Source organism: Hypanus sabinus, chromosome 27 (genome assembly GCF_030144855.1).
Source record: "Hypanus sabinus isolate sHypSab1 chromosome 27, sHypSab1.hap1, whole genome shotgun sequence".
Taxonomy (NCBI): Eukaryota; Metazoa; Chordata; class Chondrichthyes; order Myliobatiformes; family Dasyatidae; genus Hypanus; species Hypanus sabinus.
This window is the reverse complement of record NC_082732.1, coordinates 35,857,636-35,879,646: the sequence shown is the minus strand read 5'-3', so window position 1 is coordinate 35,879,646 and position 22,011 is coordinate 35,857,636. Positions and strand designations below refer to the sequence as shown.

The 22,011-nt window shown below is 43.8% G+C and overlaps 1 protein-coding gene across 1 annotated transcript in view; it reads right to left on the bottom strand.

The window, feature by feature from the left end:
- Window positions 1-22,011, bottom strand: part of espn (espin) — a 215,450-nt gene that overhangs the window by 73,359 nt on the left and 120,080 nt on the right. The window contains 2 exon segments of the mRNA XM_059952222.1: window positions 8,667-8,868; window positions 13,645-13,797. Coding sequence (XP_059808205.1) covers window positions 8,667-8,868; window positions 13,645-13,797 — 355 coding nt within the window.

Sequence of the window (22,011 nt, the reverse complement as noted above, 5' to 3'; positions counted from 1 at the left end):
ACCCTAAAATTCAGCAATCCCCTCCCCCAGAATACTCATAATTGAATAGAATACCTCAACTCACCGTCTCTGGGAGGGCTCGAACTCCAACCTTTCAGTTAACAGCTGAACACGCTGACTGATTACACCATGGAGACAACTGCACTCCATGGTGGTATCTCATCTGCTGCCTGAACCTACTTCCCACCACCAGCAATGAACAGTGGGTTCAGACTACATCAATGACAATATTCAGGCCCTTCCAAAGTGGCCAAGAAGGACCAGGGTAGCAGACATACCTAATTGTCACCTGCTCAGGTTTCTCTCCATGTTACACACGTTGTCCTTTGAACATCTGAGCAAAGTCTTGCTGCTGTCAAGCAGGATGGTGGAGCTCAGATCTGTAAACTGGCCCCATCTTACAGTCAATGCTTTACTGCAAAGTATAAAGCCTTAGCTCGCTCAACCCATCCTCATAGGACATGCTCTCTGAACCAAGCAGCATACTGGTAGATCTCCTCTGCTGTGACTGCAAGATATTCATGGCGGGAAACTTGGTGATGGTAATGCTACTGAAGACCAAGGTAAATGGCTTGATGTAGGTGGACCACTGTGTTTATGTTATCTGCCACTTATCAGCCAATCAACTGGTCAATGATCTCAAAGATGATGTGGTAAACTGGAACAGCAAATATATGGAAACACGATGGTGGGGTGTACTGGGTAACAGCTTCTTCCCTTGGGCTGTGAGACTAATGAATATCCTGCCAGCACTGAAATCTCATCACTGGGACAGCGAGCTGTTTACAATTTACCTGCGCTGTACACTACATGCATTTTTTAATTATATTTTATTGGCTTACATTATTTATGGTAATATTATGTTTCATGAGCTGTGTGTGACATAAGTTTTGTGGGTGCATTGTGGTCTGGAGGAATTTTGTTTGGTTTGGTTGTATATGTGTACAGTCAGATGACAATAAACTTGAACTAGATTTTTTAGGGAGAGCAAGGAAAAATATCAAAGCTTGTGGCTGGATCTGGACCAGCTGGAAAAAATGGCAGCTGGACTTTAATGCAAGAAAGTGTGAGGTGTTGCACTTCGGGAGGACAAAACAAAGTAGGACGTACACAGTGAGCGGGAGGGCACAAGGTTGTACGGTAGAACAGAGGGATCGGGAATACAGATCCATAATTCCTTAAAAACGGTGTCATTAATAGATAGGATTGTAAAAGGAGCTTTCGGCACATTGGCCTTCATAAATCAAAGTACTGAGTACAGGAGTTGGGATGTTATGATGGACTTGTTAAGACGTTGGTGTGAGACAAAGTTCCCTCTAAGGCGTGTGCACATACAGACATCTTTTGCTACTAGCACACAGAAGAATGTAAATAGCGCACTAAATGTTGTCGCCCTCTACATTCTTGGCATGTTAAGTGTATTTCATGATTGTACATAATCATATTTCCTTTTCTGGTTTCTGATGTGGACAATGTTGACTATGGGGAGCTTGTTATGATTTGCCTGCAGATTTTAGAACTGGCTTATTTATGCAGTTATTATTGAAGAAATTATTCAGAGCGCACATGTTGTTGTCACTGGATTTTTGCTCACACTGGTCATTATAAGTTATGGGGAACATCAGTATGAGGCCTAATTTGGAGTATTGTGTGCAGTTTTGGTCACCTACCTCCAGGAAATATATCAATAGGATTGAAAGGACAGATTAAAATTTATAAGGATGTTGTTAGGACTTGAGGACCTGAATTAAAAGGAAAGGTTGAACAGGTTAGGGCTTTATTCCCTGGAGAATAGGAGAATGAGGGGAGATTTGATAGAGGTATACAAAAACTATGAAGGGTATAGATAGGGTAAATGCTTTTCCCATTGAGGTTAAGCAGAGGTACAACTAGAGGTCATGGGTTAAGGGTGTTAGGTGAAATATTTAAGAGGAACATGAGGGGGAACTTCTCACTCAGAGGCTGGTGCAAGTGTGGAACAAGCGGCCAGCAGAAGTGGTGGATTTGGGTTTGATTTCAACATATAAATTTGGCGAGGTACATGGAAGGGAGGGGTATTGAGGACTATGGTCAGGCTGTGAGTTGATGGGACTGAGGAGAATAATAGTTCAGCATGGACTAGATGGCTCGAAGGGCCCGTTTATGTGCTGTGGCACTCTATGTCTGGGTGTGTTATGTTTTATGGTATTTGGACATGGGCTGGTTCTTTTTCAATGGGGCTGCAAATGAATTTAACATTATGCAATCATCAGCGAACACTCCCCCTTCTGACATGGAAAGAAAGGCATTAAAGAGAAAGCCAGGAATGGCTGAGCCTAGTTCACTGTGTTGAGGACCTCCTGCAGTGAGTTCTGAGGCTGGGATGAACAACCATTGACCATAGATGGCATAGTGTATGGATAACTTCACTCACCTCAACTCTGAACTGATTCCACAACCAAAAGACTCACTTTTGAGGACTCTAAAACTCATGTTCACAGCATTATTTTTTCCAATTTGCACAAATTCTCTCCTTTTGCATATTAGTTATTTACCAATCTTTATTTATGCATAGTTTTTCATAAATTCTACTGTATTTACTTTCCTGTATATGTCTGCAAGAAGATGTATGTCAAAGTATAAAATGGTGACATACATGTACTTTGACAATAGATTTCCTTTGTCTTTGACTTTTGCAAAGTATAATTTTTGCCATTGGAGTGTTTTTTTCTTAATGCTCTTGACTTTACATCCTGCTCCATTTTAAATTCTCAAATGAAATTGCATTTATGTGCCCTGCTTCCCATAACCCTTGGAAGTCCCCGAAGCAGGGGTGGGTCAGCCATAGTTAGACAATAGGTTCAGGAGTAGGCCACTCGGCCCTTTGAGCCAGCACCACCATTCACTGAGATCATGGCTGATCATTCATAATCAGTACCCTATTCCTGCCGTCACTCCATATCCCTTGACTCTGCTATCTTTAAGAGCTCTATCTACCTTTTTTTTGAAAGCATCCAGAGAATTAGCCTCCACTGCCTTCTGAGGCAGAGCATTCCATAGATCCACAACTCTCTGGGTGAAAATGTTTTTCCTCAACTCAGATCTAAATGGCCTACCCTTTATTCTTAAACTGTAGCCTCTGGTTCCGGACTCCTCCAACATTGGGAACATGTTTACTGCCTGTAGCGTGTCCAATCCCTTAATAATCTTATATGTTTTAATCAGATCCCCTCTCATCTATCTAAATTCCAGTTTACACAAGCCCAGTCACTCCGATCTTTCAACGTATGACAGTCCCACCATCCCGGGAATTAACCTCATGAACCTACGCTGCACTCCCTCAATAGCAAGAATGTTCTTCCTCAAATTTGGAGACCAAAACTGAACACAATACTCCAGGTGTGGTCTCACGAGGGCCCTTTACAACTGCAGAAGGAACTCTTTGCTCCTATACTCAACTCTCCTTGTTATGAAGGCCAACATGCCATTAACTTTCTTCACTGCCTGCTGTACCTGCATGCTTACTTTCAGTGACTGATGAACAAGGACACCTAGATCTCGTTGTACTTCCCCTTTTCCTAACTTGACACAATTCAGATAGTAATCTGCCTTCCTGTTCTTGCCACCAAAATGGATAACTTCACAATTATCCACATTAAACTGCATCTGCCCACTCACCCAACCTGTCCAAGTCATCTTGTATTCTCCTAACATCCTCCTCATATTTCACAATGCCACCCAGCTTTGTGTCATCTGAAAATGTGCTAATGTTACTTTTAATCCCTTTATCTAAATCATTAATGTATGTAGTAAATAGCTGCAGTCCCAGCACTGAGTCTTGCGGTACCCAACTAGTCACTGCCTGCCATTCTGAAAAAGACCTGTTAATCCCTACTCTTTGTTTCTTGTCTCCCAACCAATTTTTTATCTATGTCAGTACCCTACCCCCAATACCATGTGCTCTAATTTTGCCCTTTAATCTCCTATGTGAGACCTTATCAAAGGCTTTCTGAAAGTCCAGGTACACTGCATATACTGGCTCTCCCTTGTCCATTTTCATAGCTACATCCTCAAAAAATTCCAGAAGATTAGTCAAGCATGATTTCCCCTTCATTAATCCATGCTATCCAAATGTGCTGCTATTTCATCTTTATAATTGACTCCAGCATCTTCCCCACCACTGACGTCAGTTTAACTGGTCTATAATTCCCTGTTTTCTCTCTCCCTCCTTTCTTAAAAAGTGGGATAACATCAGCTACCCTCCAATCCTCAGGAACTGATCTTGAATCTATAGAACATTGGAAAATGATTACCAATGAGTCCACATTTTCTAGAGCCACCTCCTTAAGTATCCTGGGATGCAGACCATCAGGCCCTGGGGATTTATCAGCCTTCAGTCTCATCAGTCTACCCAGCACCATTTTCTGCCTAATGTGAATTTCCTTCAGTTTCTCCGTTACCCTAGGTCCTCTGGCCACTATTACATCTGGGAGATTGTCTGTGTCTTCCCTAGTGAAGACAGATCCAAAGTACCTGTTCAACTTGTCTGCCATTTCCTTGTTCCACATAATAAATTCACCTGTTTCTGTCTTCAAGGGCCCAACTTTGCTCTTAACTAATTTTTTCCTCTTCACATACCTAAAGAAGGTTTTACTATCCTCCTTTATATTCTTGGCAAGCTTACCTTCATGCCTCATCTTTTCTCCCTGTATTGCCTTTTTAGTTATTTTCTGTTGCTCTTTAAAAGTTTCCCAATCCTCTGGCTTCCCCCTCATCTTTGCCATGTTATACTTCTCTTTTATTTTTGTACCTCCTTGACTTCCCTTGTCAGCTACGGTCGCCCCTTACTCCTTTTAGAATCTTTCTTCCTCTTTGGAATGAACTGATCCTGCACCTTCTGTATTATTCCCAGAAATACCTGCCATCGTTGTTCCACTGCCATCCCTGCTAGGGTATCCTTCCAGTCAACTTCGGCCAGTTCCTGCTTCTTGCCTCCATAATTCCCTTTGTTCAACTGTAATACTGACACTTCCAATTTTCCCTTCTCCCTCTCAAATTGTAGATTAAAACTTATCATATTATGGCCACTACCTCCTAATGGCTCCTTTACCTTGAGTTCCCTTATCAAATCCGGTTCATTACACTAGATCCAGAACTGCCTTCTCCCTGCTAGGCTCCAATACAAGCTGTTCTAAGAATCCATCTCGGAGGCACTCCACAAACTCCCTTTCTTGGGGTCCAGACCAACCTGCCTTTCCCAGTCTACCTGCATGTTGAAATCCCCCATTACAACTGTAGCGTTACCTTTGTGACACACCAATTTTAACTCTTGATTCAACTTGCACCCTATATCCAGGCTACTATTTAGGGGCCTGTAGGTAACTCACATTAGGGTCTTTTTCATTGTTGTTTCATTGCAGTTCCTCTCACCTGGACTGAATCCTGCTTCCTGTGTGAAATTTGAAAATTGTATTTGCAATCCCGTGAGTTTCCTTTGAGTGCCTGGTTTCTCTCCACATCGAAAAAATTTGTGGGTTGCTAGGATAATCGATCAGTGTAACTCAAAGTCAAAGTCAAGTTATTGTCATATGCACCAGCACATGTATGCAGTAAAATATTTACTTACAGCAAACATCACAGCCATAGGTTTTAACATAGTAAGCAGCCTGTACTCTGTTAGAAATTAGATGGGTTGTAGTTGATTTAAAAATAACAAAAAAGGATTAATGTAGAATTGCTGTAAATGGGCGTCTGATGGTTGATGGCCGATGTGGGCCTGTTCCTCTATGGTATCTCCCTATTACTCTATGATGCAAACTTTAGGTGCATTTGATCTTGTGACATCAGGCAAGTGAAGATCCCATCTGAGAGGACACTAGGTGTAACACAGCAAGGTCGCACAGATGGCAGTGTGATAATGACACAGATCAGTTATTAGTTTACTGAGACTGGTTGTAGAATGGCTCCTTAAGGTTGTTATAGCCGGAAGTGGTAGTGGGGACAAGCTCCCACTACCTATTAATTGCTCGCAATGGCATGTGTCTCAAACAGCCTCCGACAACCAAGTCCAGCTCCTGGCCCTCATGTGTGGCTTAGCTACTAAGCCTGGTGGAAATGTTGCTACTGACAGAAGAAGGGGCAAAAGTGGCTTAAAACCAATTACTTCTGGTAGTTGGCAGCTCACCTAGGAGAAGGAAGACTCTGATCTTAGACCTCCCCTGCCTTGTGGCTATACTCACTCATGGGAAAAGCTTCAGGAGTAAACTCCAAGGGAATATCTGGAACTGGAGTCCCTAAGACAGTCCTACGTTGAGTTCGATGCTGACTGGCAACTCCTGCGATGCTGCTGGTGCCAAACTATATCGGTCTCTGCCGTTCCTTAGGATTCATCCTTAGGAGAGCAGGAATTTGCTACATGGGCAACTGCTTGCTCCCCATATTGTTCTGCCCTGGCTTGTGTGTCGAGGCAAATAGGGGCATCATTTTATTCCCAAAGTCCAAAGACCTACCAGTTATTGTAAATTGCCCTGTGATTAGGCTAGGGTTAAATCGGAGGGTTACTGGGCAGCACAGCTTGAAGGACTGGAAAATCACAAAATCAGTAAGAACTTTCCTTCCTTGAGACACCCAAATGAACAATGGGACTTCCTATAAGGCAGCGATCCCTCAATCCTTCAAGGGTACATCTGTCTAGAGTTAAAACTCAAATCTCTGGAAGGCGATTTGCAATATTGCCCCCACGAGATCTCCTCATTAAGCCACACAAATCATTAAGTTATCTCTTTTTGGGATGTTTCAAGAATGTTCATAGACAGTATTGTTCTTTTGGGAAAAAACTGTTTCTTGCTTTGTGATTCTACCACATTGTAGCAAAGCAACAAAAAAAAAGGTATTGAGCATGACAACTTTAGAAATAATAGATTTAGATTTATGATTACGCTGGTTTTAATCACCGGGTCTTTATAGAACTTCCAGGTGCTGGCAAGATATCCAGGCCAAATGTTTTTCTTTGCAAGAGGTTTGTTTCATTCCACATACTATTCAGCAGAATGTATCTCATTACTTAATTTTTGATTTTATCTGGCCTGAACATTTTTTTCGTTCAGAATCAGGTGAGATCTTTAAAATAGTTTCCATTACTGTCTTCTTAAAAATAAGCCTAGAAGTAAGCATCTTATTAAAATCTGGACCCAATAGCTTCTTGTTGCATAAATATTAAAACCCATTTAATCTGATGCTTTAGAACATACGGGTGTAAGACCAGATGACAGCATCAGCCAACGAATGACCTAAACCCATAAACACAAGAAAGTCTGCAGATGTTGAAAAGTCCAAAGCAACACACACAAAATGCTGGAGGACATCGGCAGGTCAGGCAGCATCTATGAAAATGAACCAACAGACAACATTTAGGGCTGAGACTCTTCTTCAGAACTCAAAAAGAATAAAATGGTGGCGGGAGGGGAAGGAGGCTAACTGGAAAGTGAAAGATGAAGCCGGGTGGCTGGGACAGGTAAAGGCCTGGAGAAGAACGAATCTGCTAGGAGAGGAGAAGGGACTGTTGGAGAAAGTGAAGGAGGAGGGCACTCAGGGGAAAGTAATGGGCAGGTTGTTGTTGCTGAGTGCCGTTGAGTGGTCGTTGACTCATGGCGACCCTATGGATAGTGTAATTGTCCATGGGGTGTTCGTGGCAGGATACGGAAGTAGATTGCCAGGCCTTTCTTCCACGCAGATACTGCTGCTGCCCAGGTTGGGACCCGGCTGGATTCGAATTCAGGACAATTCACCTCAAAGTCCAGTGCTGATGTTATTACACCACCAAACTGGCAGGTTGGAAGAGGTAAAAGACCAAAGTGGAGAACAGAAGAAGATGGGAAGGGGAGGGAAAAGATTTTTCTTACCAGGAGGAGAAATCGTTATTCATGCCATCAGATTGGATGTTACCCAGATGGAATATAAGGCGTTTCTCCTCCACCCTGAAGGTGGTATCATTGTGGCACAAGAGATGGCCATGGCCAACATATCGGAATGGGAATTAAAATGTTTGGCCACAGGGAAGTTCTGCTTCTAGCAAATAGGGTGGAGGTGCTCGATGAAGCAGTCCCCCAATTTATTTTGGGTCTCAGCAATGTAGAAGAGGCCAGATTGGGGACAGTGGGCACTCAGTCATTTTAAGAAGAGAAAAGTTCAGCAACGAAAGGTTTCTCAATCTGTATATCAGGTCCCTTCAGGTCCCTATCCATGTGCTCTTTAAAGGCATCTGTGCTGTTCAGCTTCACAAGCTCCACATTCTACCTACTTGTTGTAAAAAGGTCTCTTCCTGAATTCTTCATTGAATTTATGTTTCATGGTTCTTACTATGAACTCCTTCATGAGTGGGATCTCTACTTTGCGCACGCCTTAGCAAGCAAATTCTTGTTACTTTGTTTGTTGTTCCTTGTGGCCCATTGGGCAGAAACCTTGCCATTTCTTTAGCATTTTTGTCTGCTCTTTATACAGCCAAGTTGGTAGCTGAGCGGTCAACCCAGCACGGACGGAAAGTGCGCATGGGGCTGGCCGCTCACCTCAAAGCCCAGTGCTGATGCCACTATACCACTGGCTGCCTATCAGGCAGGTAGTTAACATTAAATTCTTTAGCCCTCAGCCAAGGTCTGTCCAATTGGACTACGATGTCACCAAGTACTTACTTCCTGCAGAGGATGAAGAAGGTCTTCGCTGGTTGCTGCTAGACACGGTGGTCTCTGTTGGCAGTGGAGGTGGAGGTGGAGGAACGGGGTTTGACACAGTTTCTGGGAGAGGGGGAGGGGGTGGGGGAGCAGGTATTTCGCTGATGAGCTGGTTTTCTGGAATGCTTCCATTCCTATGACCTCCCTCCAGTGCAAGAGAGCCCTAGGAAGAATAATGAGTGAACTGTGAATAAAAGTTTGAGTTGGGAAGACAGAAAATTAGTGTTCCTGCAGAACGTACTGTCTTGGAGTTGTCCAAAGGAAATGCATCAGTAGTTTATTTATGTCAGCTTAGTTCAGAGGTAGGCCACAATCCTTTCTAGATGAGGAGGCACACCTTAAGATGTTTTAATTCAATGAACAGTGAATGATGAATATCTGAAAATTAAATCAGAAAATGCTGGAAACAACCAGCAGGTCAGGCAGCGTCTGTGGAACAAGAAACAAGAATGAAAGTTACAAGTTGAAGACCCGTCTTCAGAACTGAGCAAGAGACAAAATAACACATGTGAATCTGTAGATGCTGGAAATAAATAAAAACACAAAATGCTGGCAGAACTCAGCAGGCCAGACAGCATCTATGGGAGGAGGTAGTGACGACGTTTCGGGCCTGATGAAGGGTTTCGGCCCGTAACGTCGTCACTACCTCCTCCCGTTGATGCTGTCTGGCCTGCTGAGTTCTGCCAGCATTTTGTGTTTTTAAGAGACAAAGTAAGGCAGTTTGAAGTTGAAAAGAAATGATGCCTATTTTTTTGATGAACTTCAATAAAAAAAATTACAAAGAAATGATGCCAATTTCTGACATTTAAGATGGTTCTGCGGTTGTAAACAAGTCATTATATTGGGCAAGCAGAATCAGAATTAGATTTATTACCATCAACGGATGTCGTGAAATTTGTGGAATTTCTTTTGTGGCAGCAATACAGTGCAAGGTGTAAAATTTTCAACAAGTTATACTATAGTTAATTGCAAACTCAACATGGGAAGTCAGTCAGTCTATCTATTTAGATACAGTGCCGAACAGGCCCTTCCGCCCCTATTTGTTGTTGTTCCTTTCTCGCACCTTGTGGCACATTGGGCAGCACTTTTGACACTTTCATGGCATTTGACTGTTTTTTTTAATGAGGCAGATTCGCTAGCTCGACACCCAACGCATCATGGATGAAAAGCATGAAAGGGTTCAGCCGGATTTGAACCCGGGACGATTCACCTCAGTCTGGTGCTGATGCCACTACACCACTGGCCACCTATCACCTATTTAGCACGAGACTAATCACAGGGCAATTTGCAGTTCTTCACCTTCCTTGCGTCCAGGAAGGATCAGAAGATTGCCCATCTCCAGACCGCAGATCGCGCTGTCATCCACTCCGCTCCTGAGAGCCATGGACGCCTCCAGATTGCAGTCCCTGCCACCCTTTGGACTGTGGGAGGAAACTGAAGCACTTGGAGGAAACCTATGTGGGGGGAACGTACAAATTCCTTATGGACGGTGCCAGGTTTCTGAACTCCCATGCCCCGAGCTGTAATAGAATTTCACTGGCCACTACACTACCGTGGGTAAAGATTGTATTTTTTATAAAGCAATCTGAAATAATTCACTGCAGTCTTACAGTCCTGTTCATAGCCTCAAGTAGCAGCAAGAATGGCTGTTGTCAGATTGTTGGACAAACCCAAATGATGCTCTTCTTCTCTTCAGCGAAGGGGACCGAGCCATTCTTAGCATGTCAGGCCAGCAGGCCCATACCCATGTGGTTGGCTGTTAACTCCCCTGAAGAGCTGAGTCAATACTTATCAAACGGCAACAGTCTTCAAGATGGTAATGGGTAACCTAGCAAGAAAACCGCTTCTAAGAGTCGGGAGAACTACTGAAAATCTTAGCTACACTGTTGGAAATTTCCAGGTTGAATCTTGCCTTGGTATCTCTTGATGTCTTCTTGAGCCAGTGTACATATTGTGGCATGTTAGCCAGCCAGTGATGTAGTTACATCCAGACCGAATGTGGTGGTCCCGGGTTCAAATACGGCCAGCTCCTTGCACACTTACCATCCATGCTGGGTTGAGCGTTGAGCTAGCAACTAAATAAATGGAAAAGTTGCCGCCCAATTCACCACAAGGTGTGGCAAGGAGCGATAATGAAGAAGGCATGTCAGTGGCTATATTCCATTAGAAGATTCGGTATGTCACTCCTTTCTATGGATGTATCGTGGAGAGCATTCTAACTGGTCGCATTACCATCTGCAGAGCTCCATCATGGGCGCTAGCCTCCCCAGCATCGAGGACATCTTCAAAAGGTGATGCCTTAAAAAGGCAGCGTCCACCATTAAGGACCCCCATCACCCAGGAGATACCCTCTTCTTATTTCTACCATCAGAGTGAAGGTACAGGAGTCTTAAGACACACAATCAACAGCCTAGACCCTAAGACCACAAGATATAGGAGCAGAATTAGGCCATTTGACTCATTGAGTCTACACTCAATGATAAAATGACAATGACTCAATGATAAAAAGGTAATTATAATTTTCCATCTCAGCACCAATCTCTTAACTTTTCCTCTACCATCAGACAATAAACCAATCCATGAACACTACCTCACTACTTATTTAATTTAATCTTTTAAATATATATTTCTTATTGGAATTTATAGTTTTTTAATGTATTGCACTACACTGTAGCTGCACAGCACCAAATTTCACGACATATGCCAATGATAATAAACCTGATACCAATGGTCTTGATTAACAACATAATTGTGGAAGAAATTCGTCTTGCTGAAGTTACCAGCCTCAGTGATCCATTAAAAGGACGGTAGATGTGCATGGAGCTGAGGCCGTTCAGCTTTGAAACCACAACATTTCAAGACTGAACACGGATGTCCAAAGCCTCCAAACTGACTGTGGCCTGAAATTTTAGACTCTGTGTCTACATTGGTGACAATCTTGTGATACAATTGCTTGTTTCAAAGTTACTAAACGTGCATAGTCAAGCTTGAGGGAGGCAGGTGGCAGGCAGACCCTGGACCTGGACCCAGAGGTCCACTGGTTCCTCAAATGGGGCAGATGTTTCTCTCTCCCCGCTTTCTTCTGAACCCAGCCAGTCACGCTGGACCTGCCAATCGACTGAACCCCTCCACCCAAGAGATCGAAGAGCCAAAGCTTCAAGATTCTAGGGAGTAGATTTAGGATGGAGATGAGGCAAACTGCTATTTTCCCCTCAGAGAGTAGTGAATCGGTGGAAGCTGTGGAGGTGACTAGGTGGGCTGTTGTTGCTGTTTGTGCTGTTCTGCTGAACATGGTAGGAATGCTGTTTTGGTGCCAGAATGTGTGCTGACGTTCTTGGGAGTGTTGGTTGTTAATGCAAATGATGCAATTCACTGTATGTTCAGAGAATCATAGAACACCACAACCCAGAAACCGAGCCCTCAGCCCATCTAATTCATGCCAAACTGTTAATCCGCCTGGTCCCATCGAGCTGCACCTGAACCATAGTCCTCCATACCCTTCCAACGTACACATGATAAATAAACCTGTATCTAGTTCCTCTTTGCTGTAACAGCTCTCACCTATGTTCCACAGGCCTCCCTCGTTTACCAGGTCCTTCTGTAAACTCTGGCATCTCTTCACCTTACAAGACATTATATTTATTTATTTATTGAGATGCAGCACCCAACAGGCAACCCCTCCAACACCCCCCCCCCGCCCCCCACTGCCAGCCCTTCAAGCCTCACTGGCCAACTATCTCCGATTTAATCCCAGCCTAATCACAGGACAACTTACAATATCCAATTAACCTACCAACCAGTACATCTTTGGGCTGTGGGAGGAGACCAGAGCACCTAGAGGAAACCCACACGGTCACAGGGAGAACATACAGACTCCTTACAGGCAGTGGCAAGGATTGAACCGTCCATAAATATTGGAAAAGTGAAATGTTTTAAGAGAGGGTGTGAGGAATGTAAAGGATAAAGATTTATTTATTTATCATATATACATGGGAAGGTAATGGAAGGGCAATGCTTCTCTGACCTGTTTCCCTTTCCACAGAAGCTGCCTGACTTGCTGAGTACTGTATTTTCTGTATATTCTATTTTCTAATTTTCTTTAAAAGAATGACGGGAAAATCCTTTCGAATATTCAAAGGGCTATAGAGTGGTTGCAGAGCTGATGTTTCCTATAGTGTGGGAGTCTAGGGCCAGAGGGCATAGCCCACTGAACAGTGATGAGCAGGAATTTCTTTAGCCAGAGGGTGGTGAATCTGTGGAGTTCATTGTCACAGATGTCTATGTAGGCCAAGTCACTGGGTAAGGGGTGGCATGGTAACCTAGTGGTTAGCACAACGCTTTACAGTACAGACGACTGGGGTTCAATTCCCACCTCTGCCTTTAAGGAGTTTGTACATTCTCCCTGTGACCATGTGGGTTTCTTCCGGGTGTTCCGGTTTCCTCCCATAGTCTAAAGGCATACTGGTTAGCAGGTTAAGTAGACATTAAAAATTGCTCCATGATTAGGATAAGATTAATTCCGTGGATTGCTGGGTGGCAGTGCCTATTCGCGCTGAATCTTATTAAGCAAATATTTAGAGTGGAGGTCGATAGGCTCTTGATTATTAAGGGTGTCAAAGGTTCGGAGAGAAGGAAGGAGAATGGGGTTGAGAGAGATAGTAAATCAGCCATGATGGAATGGCAATGGGCTGAATGGCCTAATGCTGTTCCTATGTCTTATATTATAATTGGTGTATGTAATTTACCAAATATCCTTTGTTAACTTTTTATCTGATGATTTGACTTTGATACATTGTTGAACCAAGACACCATTGTTCATTTAAGAGTTTTTTGCTTCAGTAGACTATATTGTTTTCCAGCACTAAATCAGTTTGACTTCCCGAGTCTGGCAGTAACGTAAAAGGTTGCCAGAGTCATTACTGTAATGGCTGAAACTCACCTCCTCATTAGGTGCCATTTGAGAGCTTTGCTGTGCACTGTTTCCAAGGGACTTGTAATAATCAGCCGTGCTGGGTTCCTTGTTGAAGCCTCTTGACTTTCGATTTGATTCAACCCTCTTCAGTCTGTCTGGATTTATTTCATTGGGATTTAACTGTATGTGGAAGCAAAAAGAGGTCAGAGGTTATGAATGAGAGAACTGAACTACTGGTCCACAAAAATAATTTACTGTGTACAGTCAAACAGTAAAATAGAAATTGTATCACTTGGATTGACTGAAGAGTGTACGTTGATTTTGTTTTATTTAGAGACACAGTACAGTACAAGCCCTTCTTGGCCAATGTAACTCCCACTGTCCAATTACACCTACTAACCCGTATGTCTTTGGAATGTGGGAGAAAACTATTCTATAAATTTATTGATAATAATGTGACATATATGTACCTTGATAATAAAATTTACTTTGATCTTCGAAGCACCTGGAGAAACCATGTGGTCACCAGAAAATCGTACAAATTCCTCACAGACAGCGGCGGTCACTGGCACTACAATGTCAATTCACGAGCCACTACACTACCTTGCTGCCCGTTAAGTAAACTTACCTAGTTCAATTTGTTTTTAGGAAGCATCATACTACATCAATTGTCTTCTACTTCCTGAGCTGATGGGTGGATTTCAAGCAACTAATACCTCATAGTGGCATCTGAATTAAGCCTTCCCGATGGGACTGTGGTCATATCCAAACAGGAAATGTATCTCTGTTTCTTTGCAGTTAATGGGTCAAAGCCATGGAATTCCATACTAGTGTAGTGGTTAGCGTAATGATATTACAGCTCTGTCTATAAGGACCGGAGTTCAATTCCTGCTGCCGTCTGTAAGGAGTTTGTACGTTCTCCCCGTGACCACAAGGGTTTCTTCCAGGTACTCTGGTTTCCTCCCACATTTCAAAGATGTACCGTTAGGGTTAGTGAGTTGTGGGAGTACTACTTTGGTACTAAGAGTGTGGTAACATTTGTGGGCTGCCCTCCCCCAGCGTAAACAACACATTTCACTATATGTTTCGATGTGCGTGTGACAGATAAAGCTAATCGTTATCTTCATCAGATCTCAAGGACTGCAGGAGTTCAAGAAGGCAACTCACCACCACCTTCTCAGGGGTGTTAGGCATAGATAATTAAATGATGCCTCAGACCACATCTGATGAACAAGTAACAAACAAATCACTTCCCCTTTCCCAAACATCCTATAGATTCAAGAGCATGGAGCCAACTCAAGATTGTCATTTCCCATACACATGTAAAGTAGAACAAAATATTTGAAATAATCTCAAACTGACACCTAAAACAGTTCCCTTGGATTACTGAATTCAAGTTTTTAAATGCCTATAGTGTTATTTAAAATCATAACTGCTAATGCAATATCTTAACCCCAAACCGTCCTTCCAGGTGAGGCAACATCTCACCTCCGAGTATGCTGGGGCTCTCTATTGTGTCCGGTGCTCCCGATTTGGGCTTCTCTACATTGGTGAGACCTGTTGTAAATTGGGGGACCGCTTCCTTGAGCACCTCCACTCTATCCGCCAAAAGTGAAACTTCCCAGTGGTCAAACGCCTAATTCCGATTGCCATTCCCACTCTGACATGTCAGTCCATGGCCTCCTCTTGTGCCACGATGAGACCATCCTCGGGGTGGAGGAGCAACACCTTATATTCCGTCTGGCTCACCTCCAACCTGACGTTGTGGTCCTTTTATTCTCCTTTCAGTGAAAAAAAATTTCCTCTCTCTCCCCTCTTCTTCTATTCCCCACTTTGGCCTCTTACATCTTCTCACCTGCCTATCACTTTCCCCGGGTCCCCTCCTTTCTTCCCTTTCTCCTATAGTCCCCTCTCCTCTCCTATCAGATTCCTTCCTCCCCAGCCCTTTACCTTTCCCACTCACCTGGCTTCACCCATCACCTTCTAGCTATCCTCCTTCCCCAACCCCCACCTTTTTATTGTGTCACCTTCCCCATTCCTTTCCAGTCCTGAAGAAGGGTCTCTACCCAAAACATCAACTGCTTATTCATTCCCATAGCTGCCGCCTGACCTGTTGAGTCCTTCCAGCAATTTGTGTGTGTCTATTTCAGTCAGCATTTACTTTGGAAGATCTTATTTTGTGTTACTATCTCTCTAAGGGACACTTTCATAGCAGCCAGACTTTTCTTTCGAAGTACACTGGGAAGAATGGAAGAAACTTGGCTCTGCCAAAGTGATTCCTGGCTCGCTCTCCTTCCACCTGTTCACTTGTCTTGTTCTCCATTGTCTGTGCTTGCATTCTTGAAATAACACTGCGATTACAGAGAAGAAAATACATTGCACGTATGCAAAGAGCCATTGACCTGGTTTCAAATAGGCTCCTGTATTCACACACAGCATTTGCGTCATCAGCCAGAAGATTATACCTCTGGTAAAAGCCCCTACAATCAATACTCTCATTTCCTCACTGATGAAGTGGGGACTGAGTGGCACTGTGGTGCAGCAAGCAGACCTGTTGCCTTACAACATCAGAGACCTTGATTCAACCCTGACCTCTGGTGCTGTCTTTGTGGAGTTTGCATGTTCTCCCTGTGTCTGCCTGGCTTCCACTGGGTGCTCCGGTTTCCTCATACGTCCAACAAATATACAGGTTGCTAGGATAACTGGCCCCTATAAATTGACCCTAACATATCGGTAAGTAGTAGGCCCGGAGGGTGTACTTAAGGTTGTCATAGCTGGGGGAGATAGTAGGGATAAGCTCCCACTATCTATTAAATGCTCCCAATAGCCTCTGACAACTATCCAGCTCCTGGCCTTCACCTGTCGCTTTGCTACTAACCCCGATGGAACCATTTCTACTGACAGGAGAAATAGCAAAGATGGGTAACAGGCACTTAAAACCAGTCACTTTGGGCAGATGGGGCTTATCAGCCATAGTCGGTAGCTCATCTAGGTGAAGGAAAATTCCGATCTCAAACCTCCCCACACTGCCTTGGGGCTATACCCACTCATTGGGAAGGATTCAGGAGTAAACCCCAAGGACAAATCTGAAGCTGGAGTCTCTAAGGTTATAGGGAGAAAGCAGGAGAATGGTGTTGAGAAGGATAATAAATCAGCCATGACAGAATGGCAGAGCAGACTTGATGGGCTGAGTGGCCTAGTTCTTCCCCCATGTCTTATGGGCTTCAGTTTTCTTAATTGCTACAGCCTGACAAGATACTATAAACTGCTCAACAAAACTGGGGCAGCTCCGTCAAAAAAAAACACCAGATGCTAAACCAGTTTTGGATTGGGGTGTTACCAATAAACCAAAACCTCCCTTATTCCAGTTGTTTTCATAACTGGAATAAAGTTCAGGAAATGTGAATTGTCCATCCTAGAATCTCAGGAGGAACTACATTTTAGTATTTTGATATAATAAATCTAAAGTCATTCAAGGTATGGAATCTTATCTAGATACAAAATATTGAACAAGTTCCTCATCCAATGCACATACAACACAATCACTGGAAAGGTCTGGGGATTAATTGTGCCCAACAAACCTCTAAGAGGACCACAACCTTGTTGTGGGTTGGAGGCTTGCATGCCTCAATGATCCAGAAATCTATGTTGGCTGGAGTCAGGATCTTATGCTTTGGTTAGGGTCACCCATGCCAAGCAGGTCAAAGGGTAGAGGCCAGACTAAAAGTGGTCCACCAGTCCTCCAGCTTCAGGGGCTCAGCTAAGGGCTAACACCCCTGACTGATAGAACAAAACTGTTATAGGAACATCAACAAAGAGTCCATCTATATCTGAGTGCGATGGTATCTCTGAGTCTCCGCCCAGGACTTGCATGACTGACAGTGGTGAAAACTGAGAGGAAGCTACTGACATGATGAAGGAAGCCCTGAACACCACCAGAGATGGAGGACCTTCGTTGCTGCCCTAGATGACAGTAAATAAGTCTCAATAAAACACTGTAAGTCAGAGAGGAATGTGGGTACGACTTCAGAACTTCTGCTTCTCAATGGGAATAAAATGTTCTCTTGTGGCCGCACAGTGGCAATGCCTTTAAACTGGTGGTTAATAAAAAGCCACAGGAGAGAGCCTTTCTGATAAGTAAATGCATCACATAAACCTAACCCATAGAGACGTTACAGCCATGAAAACGTTAGCTTCACACACTTCGTGTCCTCCGGCCAGAAACTGCCCATGCACTTAAGAAAATCAGAAAACTCTATCCTACATAGAATCACAGTCACTAATTCATCCATGCCGGCCCATCTAATCTAGACTCACATCCCTTTTAATGAGGGTTTCCCAATCTGGGGTCCACTGAATTGGTCTATGACATAAAAAAGGTTGGGAACCCCTGCTCTAAACCATTCCTATCCATTTACCTGTCTAAATGTCTCTTAAATGTTGTTACCGTACCTGCCTCAACCACCTCCTCTGGTAGCCTGCTCAATTTACTCTCCAAGTGAAAAGGTTGCCTATTTAATCTTATCCTTCACCTTAAACCTGTGCCCTACAATTCTTTATTCCCTGAACCTGAGGGAGAAGTCTGTGTGTACATGATGGAGGCTTCTTTCCTGCAACAGTGCTCCATATAGGTGTGCTCAGTAGTGGGAAGGGCTTTACCTGTGATGGACGGGGCCATATCCACTAATTTTTGTAGGATTTTCTGTTGAAGGGCATTGATGTTTCCATTACCAGGCTATGATGCAACCAGTCAACATACTCTCCACTGCACATCTATGGAAGTGTGTCTAAGTTTTAGATGTCATGCTAAATCTTCACAATCTTCTAAGTAGAGACACTGCCGTGTTTTCTTGGTAATTGCACTTACCTGCTGGGCCCAGGACGGGTCCCCTGAAATGTCAACACCGAGGAATTTAAAGTTGCTGACCCTCTCCACCTTTGATCCCCCAATGAGGACTCCTCTGATTTCCTCCTCCTGAAGTTAATAATCAGTTCCTTGGTCCTTGATTAAAGGTCACCCCTTGGTCTCCTTTGAGTAAAGTCCCTGCATGTGCAATCTCTCCTTGTAACCTGGTCCCTCAACTTTACTGCACGCTTACAAGTTCAACTTTAGGATTTTGCTCTTGGAAGGATTAAGCCTTCCTGCCATTCAGCGGAACCTTTCACTTAATCACCACTTCCCAGAACCAGTCTCATATCCATCAAAATCCAAAAATAAGTTAATCTTTACTTCAAATTATTCCTTTATGTTTAAAGAATTTCAGGCATTTTCTGCTCTCCAGATGAAGAAGCTCCTTTTCACTTGTCTCAAATGGCCAATCATTTTTCTTTCACAGTGTTTCTATTCATCTCCAGAAAGGGAAAGTGTCATTTGTATATATTTATTTATTTAGAGACACAAAACAGTAACAAGCCTTTCACATCCAATGAGTCCGCACTGTCCAGTTACACCCACGTGACCAATTACCTTACTAACCCATATCTCTTTGGAACGTAGATGAAACCAGAGCACCCACAGAAAACCCACGTGGTCAGGGGAGGATGTAAAAAATTATTACAGACAACGGCGGAACTGAACCCGTGTCAGTACGGTATTGATATCCACTCAACAATGTGGATAATTTCCCAGCTATATCCGGTTCATAATGAGCAGATCAAAACTAATTGGGTTAATTGCCACTGATTCAATCTACTCTCCATCATCAGTGAAATGATGTCATTGATGGTACTATCATGTGGCACTTAGTTCCCAGCGATCTGCTCACCAGTTTGGGTTTCACTATAATACTGGATCCAGATTTCATTAACAGCCTTTGTCCAAACAGGGAGCCAAGAACCGAACTCCAGAGGTGAAGGGAGAGTGTGAACCTTTGGCCAAGTATGGCATCATGGGGGAGTATGGCACCAATGCCTGGAATAACACCTCACACAGAGAAAGATGGTGGTGATTGTTAGAGGCCAAACATTCTTACACCAAAACATTCTTACACCAGGATAACAGTACACACGTTTCCTGGGTAACGCACACAGAGTGCTGGAAGAACTCAGCAGGTCAGGCAGTATTTATGAAGAGGAATAGAGAGTTGGTTTCTAACTTCATCTGGACTTGACAGGTATCAAGATGTCAAAACAGCAAATCTTTATTCCTCTCCATAGATGCTGGCTGACCTCCTGAGTTCCTCCTATATTTTGTGTGTGTTTCTCTAGATATCCAGCATCTAATGTCTAGGAGTTTGCCAGAGTAATGTCCCCGGACAAACAATCTTCAGCTGTATCATTAATAACTTTCCTTCAATCACAAGGTTAGAACCATTGCTGAAAATCGTTCAATATTCAACTCTATTTGCAACTCTTGGTGCCAGAATGCAGCAAGCCTTACACGGCACCTAGGCATGAAAGGATAGGTGACATCTGTGCCACAAAACTACCATGGTGCTGCCTGGATTAGACAGCATGTCTTATGAAGAGAGTTTCGGCGAGCTAGGGCTTTCCTCTGGCGAGAAGGAGGATGAGAGGTGACTTGAGAGAGGTGCATAAGAGGCATTGATACAGTGGACAGCAGACTCCTTTTCCAAAGGTGGTAAAGGCTAATAAGAGGGGGCATAAATTTAAGGTGTTTGGGGGAAAGTATAGAGGGGATGTCAGAGGTTTTTTCAGACAGAGAGTGGTGGGAGTATGGAAGGCACTCCAGGGGTGGTGCTAGAGGCAGATACATTAGGGACATTAGAGACTCTTAGATAGGCATGTGGATGAAAGAAAATGGAGGAGCATGTGGGAAGGAAGGGTTAGGTTGATTTTAGAGTAGGTTAAAAGGTCTGCACAACATCGTGGGCTAAAGAATCTGTACCTTGGGTCCACGAATCTCTGCAAGTCCGCTGGGGTAGCCGAAGGCTTGGTGTCTGCGTGTCGGCATCTGAATCCCAGTCTGCTGAAGGCTGGAGACTGAAGAACCGGGTTTAGGGAAATGTGCACGTGCACGGGTGAGAGGGAGGAACAGGGTCTTGTTTTGCAGTTGTTGTTTCGCTGCTTGTTGTCTTCTGTCCTGTTCTGCCAAGCATTGTGGGTATGCTTTGTTGCCGCTAAAATGCGAGGCAACTCTTGCAGGCTGCCTCCAGCGCACCCTTGGGTGTGTTGGGTGTCAACACAAACAAGATATCTCACTGTGTGCTTCGATGCACGCTTGATAAATAAACTTGTTCTCTGTTCTAGAAGTGATTACCTCTAGCAAAGGAGAATCAAACTGCCTAATCCTTGACGTTCAGTAGTGTTGCGTTACTCCCCAAATGTCGGAGTACTTCCGTCGTGGTGCAAAAGCATCCAGTGAGTGGCGGTTCTGAGGGCGAAAACGCCTTGTTAATGAGAGAGGTCAGAGTGGTTCAGGCTGACAGGAAGGCGACAGTAACTCAAATAACCGCGTTAGAACAGTGGTGTGCAGAGGAGCATCTCTGAACACACAACATACCGAGCCTTTAAACGGATGGGCTACAGCAGCAGAAGATTGCAAACATTCGCTCAGTGGCCACTTTATGAGCTGCCTCCCGTGCCTAATGAAGTGCCCGCCGAGAGCAATTCTAAAAAGCACATCATCTCCATTTGGAAGTCTATCATCTTTGCATCAGCATTGCTGGGGGTAATTCCCAGAACTTACTCCCGGTTGCGGAGTACTTCCTTTAAGAGTACTGTGGTGGTTCGAGCAGGCAATTCAAGGGTCAGCTATGAATGGACATGCAGAAAATGAGCGAAAATTAACTCAATTTTGAACAATCAGTCATGTGGTTAGAGGGCTAAGCACAGAATGCTGGTGAAGGAGATAATGAGGCTGGGCAGATGGTGTTATCTGCTCCATCGTCAACATCCTGGAGCTCTTCACTGACCGGTTGTTACTCAACCTGGTCAGCCATATGTGTCTAGAAGGAGAGGCCAGAAATAAAAGCAGAAGATGCTGGAACAGACTCAGCCGCATGGAGAAAGAAGCCATTTCGTCACAAATGGTATACACTTTGTGGCCACTTTATTAGGTACATCTGTACGCCTGCACATTAATGCAAATATCTAATCAACCAATCATGCAGCAGCAAGTCGATGCATAAAAGCATGCCGACATGGTCAAGAGGTTCAGTTGCTGTTCAGACCAGACATCAGGATGGGGAAGAAATGTGATCTCAGTGATTTTGACTGTGGAATGATTGTTGGTGCCAGATGGGGTGGTCTGAGTATCTCGGAAACTGCTGATCTCTTAGGATTTTCATGCACAACAGTCTGTAGAGTTTACAAAGAATGGTGAAAAAAAAAACAAAAAATCATCATGACTGTATATGCTTGTCAGCTGCAATTGGTAGGCTGTGGGGACTAACATACAGCATGCAGACTGGGACATATGAAGCAAAAAGTAAG